Here is a 7,071-nt window from a genome sequence, read left to right on the forward strand (position 1 = left end):
AGAGATGCATATCTTACTTATGTCCATTATATGGGCAAAAATCTACCAAGAGTCATTATCATCTCAGGATCTGACAATGCTTTTTTTCAAAGAAGCAATTATTGGGTCAAATTAACGTTTCATTCAGTTATGTTGTATTTAAATATGTAAATTCTTCCAAAAGCAAAACAAAATTTATTAAAAAGATACAGACAATTAAGAGTGTTCTCAAGTGGTGATTCCATAATTCAATTAGTTTACAATTTAATATTGAAGTACTTGCCTCTGATATATATGGGGATTGCCTGCTCACGGAACTTGGATGGGTTGCTGATTCGATGTTTAAATACAGTGTTAGGTACAACTTCTGCTATTACCCTGTCTGAAAAAAATGCATTTAGTTTAAAATGTATAGCTTAATTACAATGAAATGTCTCTGTGGTGCACACATACTATTTGTCTTTCGAAGGAGATGAGGTAGCTTAACAGTTATAATACATTATACAAAATGTTTCTTTACTGAAACAAGAAAAATATATTATTGAAAACTGTCATTACCAAACATATGTGCCTTCATCATTGTATTGTTAAAATTTTGTTTATAAAATTAAATGTTAAAATAAAAAGTTAAAAATTGAGATGTAAAAACATACATTGAAAACTTTTTCCATGCAGGACTCAATATATTGTACAGAAACCTATTTTCTCATTTTAGGTAAATTTAATTCAAGTAAGCTTATACTGTGGTGGCTTAATTCTCATCCAACTCTCGCCCATCTGGTGTCAATTTTCATTCAAATGATTTTTTTTAAATGAATAAGGGTCCTAGAGTAACAATATCAGGCCACTAGCAATTAGCTTAGTGATGACGCTCTACAATTTTGAAAAAATAAATAATCTTGTCTCATATTTAAGGTCACAAAATTCAACTTTGTTAAAACTTTTAAACAATTTTGAAAATGACTGAAATGCCTACAAACATAATATTTGGCAACCAGTACATTGGTTGCTAGGACATGGCCTGGCCTGACTACGGTTGCAAAAAGAAATGACCTTGATCAATGTTCAAGGCCACATGCAGGTGTCAACTTTTTTAAAATACTTAAATGACATTCATATATCGTAAATGCACATTTGGCAAGAAAGCACTGAATGAAATTTACATGAAAAAAAGCTCTGATAACTATCTATAACTGTGTTCAAACCATATATCTTCTTTACAGAAACAGTATGTGACCTTAACATTTGGACCTCCATTGAAAGCAACCCTAAGACAGCACTTTCAGTGAAATAGCATTATGGTTTGATGTTTGAATTGAATCGATCTGCCAAACAGAACTGGAGGTAATGTGCAGAATGGAAGTTGGACAAATGGACTGAAGGAAATCTTACTGTAGGGCTAATTATTTACTTGTATATGTCTCTTATAGCCACAAACTTGTCTGCACATACATATGATCACCTAGGCTTTATACTTATATATGATTACTGACCTGCTAAAGTACGACAAGTCTTTACTTCCTTCAGAGGTTTCCAACAAAAATTACATTTAAAATCACTCCTGAAAGATAACATTCCATACACTTGTACAATTTCAAAACATATTAAAATTTCTGTACATCAAATAATTAAGATAGAAATGCTGGAGGGATATCCCTCAAGCTTCATGTGTAGATTAATCCCCTTCCGCTCTAGTAGTGCCATATGAATTTAGATTTTTGATCAAAAAAATAAAATGGCTGGAGACTGCCATCTTGAATTTGTGAGAATTGAAGTTTGTTATTGCTATTTCTTGAAAAGGATATTCCTCAAACTTCATGTGTAGATTCCCCTTGGTCCCTAGTTGTGCCAATTGAATTTAATTTTTTTATCAGAAAAACAAATTGGCCGATAGGTGGCCATCTTGAATTTTGAGAATTGAAATGTGTTATCGCTATTTCTCAAAAAGTACTTGAGTGATGTTTCTCAAACTTCACAAGTAGGTTCCACATGTTCATGTTATGAGAAAAAAATAAAAGTTAAGATCAGTCTGACATAGAACCGATAAATATCATTCAATGGTGGGAACTAAGATGAGGGTTGGGATCTTGTGTTTTTATTTCTATCTCAATATCATATTGGCTTTTTTTTCTTCAGTAATGTAATATGATAAAGTTTCCATGTTTTATTTTTAAAAAACTTACTTGTATAGGTAATTTAAAGTTTCTCAACTCAAAAATGATCTCTGTGTAACCACTTAACATTTATAGGTAATTGTGACATCCTTAATTTGAAATAAATGCTTTTTTAGACAAAATACTCTTTTTTTCTCCTCAAAAAGTCTAGATTTCCATAATATTAGCACAGAAAGACAGTAATTTGTTGTAACAAAATAAATGGTGGAACATAACATATAAATTTTCATGACAATCTGTTTATGATTTCCTGACCACATTGTATCCCCTTAAACACTAAGGTTTGTTTGTAGCATGTGAGACCACTCTTTTATATGCCAGACCATCCTCAAAGACATTTTCTTATAGCATTTCATTGGAATATCAGTTTTTCCTACTACAGACAACAAAAATAAGTTTGAAATTTGCTGACTGAATACATGTACATCAATAAAATTTGCTTCAATCCTGCAAAATTTCACTATATCCCTTGTCCCGTTGTCGTTATGTTAGAACCGCATATTTTGGCAAACAATTTGAAAGGTTAAATAAGTTGTCAAAATCAGCTATAATCAATACAATGAAGTCACTGGTTAAGAATTTTAGGTAACTACATCTTACACTCTACCTGATTGTCTGTTCCTCCGATGCTCCAGGCATGTGGACACGGATGAAATGATAACCAGTATAGCCCTCACATTCCTCGTCAATACAGGTGTACCGTGTACTCTGTCTATAAAACAGTTACAATGTATTGCTAATTAAAAAACAGTTCTTTTCAGCTAAGTTGTTCAAGAAGATTTAAAAATTCAACCCCAAAAATACCTGTAAATCAGATCAGTATGTCAAATGGATACATACATATTGAAAGAAAAACATATTTAGTAATAATTCTACATTTTCAGCATTGCAATATACAATGAACTTAAATTAAGCACTGATTATGACTAAAAAAAAAATACCTCAAATTGAAGTCTATATATACATGTATATCCATTGACAAAAAAATGTATTCATATTTCCATGCTATGATAGACAGATTATTAGTACTGTTGCACTTTCTTATAGAAATATGACTGTGTGCATTGTAGCCATTGACAGTGTTGATACACTGGGTAACAAAATATTAAAATCAAAATATCATATTTTATTTATCAATATTATAGAATACTCAGTAAAAAAGAAGAGGACTGCAATTGTAAAAAAAAAATACATGTACATGTATACAAATCAACTATTCAATTGTTTGTGTGAATAAATACATTTCAAAGGACATATTTGAATCCCAATGTCTACAACCTATACGAAGTGATATATATATATACATATAATTATATCAATAAAGGAGAAATATCAAATGCAAAATAAAATGTATGAAAGATTAGACAATAACTTACGTATATTTTGAGGTAGCTGTCACACCCAGGATAACACCAGTCAGATGAACAAACACTGTTTTGTTGAAGAATACACTCAGCTGATTAGCATGCTCCACTTCATACCTGCTGATCAGTGAAGTTTTCGTATTTGGGGAAAACATCTAGATATAAGAAATCCTGTGATGATTCTTCCTTGGCCGATTAGTGTTCTCACTCATTTTTTTTTTTTTCATTGGCATGTTTCTTATATTTGAAATACAAAATGTAGTAAAGCAGTATTTCATGTGGCATGTACAATTATCATGAATTCTTTGGCCATTCAGAATAAGTCTTTTTAAAGATTATCACATTTTATCCCTGGTGATCTTGAATGTAGGTCAAAGTTACTCATTTGAACAAACTTTCTATGCGCATTCATCCCCAGGTGCTTATAATTAGCCCATTATAATGAACATCGACACTGGAGATTCCTCCCTTTTGACTTTCTATGACCAAACTAAGTTAAAATAAGCAGATATCGATTCAAGGAATAGTAATGATTTCAATATGCTACCAGTATTACTATCTTATCGATCCCTATTACAAGACTTGGCAGTCCTGCCCTTAAGTGTGACACCATTGAGTTATCTTGTTTCTTGAAAATGAATACAGTAAATAGATAACAATGTACATGTATACATGTTAACAGAAATAGAAAAAAAATCCTTTTGTTAAATATACATGTACATTTTTTCTTTTTATCTATCTTACAATGTATCTCCTATTGAATTTCTCTATTAGTCTTGCCAATTTACCTCCGTTAATATTGTGAATAGACTCTCTGTAATTTATTAATAACTATTCTGTACCCTAGCAGTCTTCAGTCATAAATTTATTGACAGTTGAAACAAAAAAACTATATGCCTAGTGGCATAAATTTATGATCAAACTATCATATTGATAAAAAATGAAAGCTTCAAATAAATGTTTAGATACATTGGCTTTCATCAACAGGGACAACAGCATACATGTACTTAAACATTCAAGTTCCCAAACAAAACAAACAAAAAGATATTATTTGACAAAATATTACACATTTCATGACAAAAACTGCTACTTAATATCATTACAGTTGAGGAATCCTAGGTAGTGACGTCAGCCTTAGTATGACACAGATCTGGGACAGTGTTAAGTCTTCTTGTAAAAGGGACAACAGCTGCACCACCTGGAAAACTATCTGTGAATATTGGAGACAATAAGGAATCAAGGGGATACGACATGGTCAGAAAATAATAAATCAATCAATTATCATAAAAAATTGACAAGAATGATTTTTGTGCCACATTTGCTTGGTTGCCAAAAAAAAGGCCTTTCTATGCTTTCTCAATATGCCATTTTTCAAGAAAGTGATTATTTCAAAATAAGGATGAAAAATGCCAAAATCTTCCATACATTTTAGTGTCCAAAGAAGAACCCCATTCAAATTCAGAAACTTTCTCTACAAGTAAAGATTTTATTTTTGGGGGCATTTTCAATTCACCAAAATATGGAAACTTTTTTTCAATATTAAAACAGTTTTGTCATGAATGAAATCATATAACCTTTCTTACAGTGATAGATTATGATAGATATTACACAATGGGAGAATGGAAACATCACCTTACCATAAAAAATATTTATGATATAACACATTATCGTTAATTTTCTATTTATCATATAAAGAGGGGTTACCTCCCCTTTATATTTCATCTTGTTCTGCGTTTTCCTGGGCCGTTTTCGTTTTCGCAGTCCAAACAGTTGGACTAGTTGGAACAGTGTTGTTCGTTTGTGAAATTAAAGATGGACCTGGTGATTTTATATTTTCAGCCAAGCCCTGAGACCTAAACTCGTGAATATTAATATTTGCAGTTCCAGAAATTTACCGGTAATCTATATATTTGTCTCTTAGAAAATGTTAGCATGATTAATATTCACAAACAAAAATCTGTTCTCCCTTAACTTACCTCTTGGAAAAGGTTGGTTGCCACTGCTGGTGTTGAAAGTATACAGTTACCAAGGTTAGCTGGCAGAGAATTAACAAAAACATATTTAATATTCGGAATAAATGGTGGAGTGAGTCCTGTGAAAAGTGTTTGAGTCACAAAAAACTCTTTCCTCCTATATATTATTCATTTTTTGAACATTATTGAGCATAACATATTCTAATTGAACTTCATTATATAAATACATCTATCCAGTTGCCAGCATTCTGATTTTTTGCAAATGTAAAATTCAGCTGGCCATTAATCAACTTACGAAAAGTAACTAGATATTCAAAATCTCATCAAATTTTTAACACAATTTCCACCATCAAACCAGTATCCTTGACATAAAATCCACTAGTCTTTTGCAGTACACAGCTATATCATGTTATGGTACATACATGTAACTTACACAGAATGAGGTGAAAATCATCAAGCACCTACCATTTATTTCACAAACATCACTTGGATGGAGTAGGATCTTAAAAGTATATAAATACCTTTCCTGAAAAAAAAAAAAAAATGAAAAAAAAAAGACATTTAAAAGTAAAACTTCAATAAAAAGATACATTCTGTATGTATAGACATTTGATATACTGGTATCTAGCACACATAAACTGCCAGTAACATAACACCGACTTGCCTTTGAAGTGGTTGTCATTAAGTTGTTGCCATTGAATTAAGTATGAAATAAGTTCTCATTAAAAGAATTATATTTGTTTTAAAGGTGAACATGTTTTTTTTTCTAGGTATTTCCATATTAAATTTATGAATGGATAATACCTTTTCTATTGTGTTGTAATGCAAACATTGTGATTTCACTCTTTCCAAGTTATTAGTCATATCCATGTATTCCACTGCTGCCTCAATGACCTTTAGTTTTTCTTCAATATCCATATTAGAAGCTGTTCCTGGTTTCTGCAAAAATCGAGATTGATCATTTGTACCATATTGTACAATGTAATTAGAACTTTTTTTTTTTAAAAGTACCCTATGGTTAATCAGAGATACTAATATATGCGTTTCTGGGCTAATAATGGTATTTTGATCATTTTTTGCTGTGTTTTAAGACCTTTTTTAGGGCTTAAACCTGTGTATTGTCACATTTTGTCACATTATAAAGGCGAGAAATATAAAATAAAAGATCAAAACACCTACTTTTTTTCTGGTAATTTACATATACCATATGTAATAGCAGAATAATTAGTTAGTCCATTCGAAGGTCAGTTTATCCAGAGATGTATACATACAGTACTGTACTAACTGTGGTCTCAGGTCTACAGTAGGGAGGGATAACAAGACATTTTAGTAGGCCTGTTTATAACCAGATTGGGTAGAATCAGTAATGCATGTACACAGTTTCATGCGTCCACCAGTTGGCCTAAATCAGGTGTTTGACACCTACAGTATACTTTGTATACTATGCGGACATCCAATCAAAATTAGCCCGCTCCCCTATCTTCTTGGCAGACGACATTGTTTACGTATATTACTTAAACCAAGTAAGTCAATTTAATTTAGATATCTAAGTCAAATACGCGATATTAACTGTACTTCACC

The 7,071-nt window shown here is 31.4% G+C and overlaps 1 protein-coding gene across 3 annotated transcripts in view; it reads right to left on the bottom strand.

Moving 5' to 3' along the window:
- Positions 1-6,973, bottom strand: part of LOC117329194 (minichromosome maintenance domain-containing protein 2-like) — a 19,941-nt gene extending 12,968 nt beyond the window's left edge. Inside the window, exons 1-9 of one of the 3 annotated variants that reach the window (XM_033887004.1) lie at positions 6,670-6,973; positions 6,295-6,429; positions 5,956-6,016; positions 5,494-5,552; positions 4,621-4,727; positions 3,530-3,634; positions 2,761-2,865; positions 1,473-1,540; positions 263-361 (exon numbers count right to left, since the gene is read on the bottom strand). In XM_033887004.1, coding sequence (XP_033742895.1) covers positions 263-361; positions 1,473-1,540; positions 2,761-2,865; positions 3,530-3,634; positions 4,621-4,727; positions 5,494-5,552; positions 5,956-6,016; positions 6,295-6,408 — 718 coding nt within the window. In that variant the 5' untranslated portion in view covers positions 6,409-6,429; positions 6,670-6,973. Of the gene's footprint in view, positions 1-262; positions 362-1,472; positions 1,541-2,760; positions 2,866-3,529; positions 3,673-4,620; positions 4,788-5,493; positions 5,553-5,955; positions 6,123-6,294; positions 6,430-6,669 lie in introns of those variants that run through there. The other 2 variants (XM_033887005.1, XM_033887006.1) reach the window with 2 other exon arrangements.
- Positions 6,974-7,071: the final 98 nt, after the last annotated feature.

Source organism: Pecten maximus, chromosome 6, assembly GCF_902652985.1.
Source record: "Pecten maximus chromosome 6, xPecMax1.1, whole genome shotgun sequence".
NCBI classification, from domain to species: Eukaryota; Metazoa; Mollusca; class Bivalvia; order Pectinida; family Pectinidae; genus Pecten; species Pecten maximus.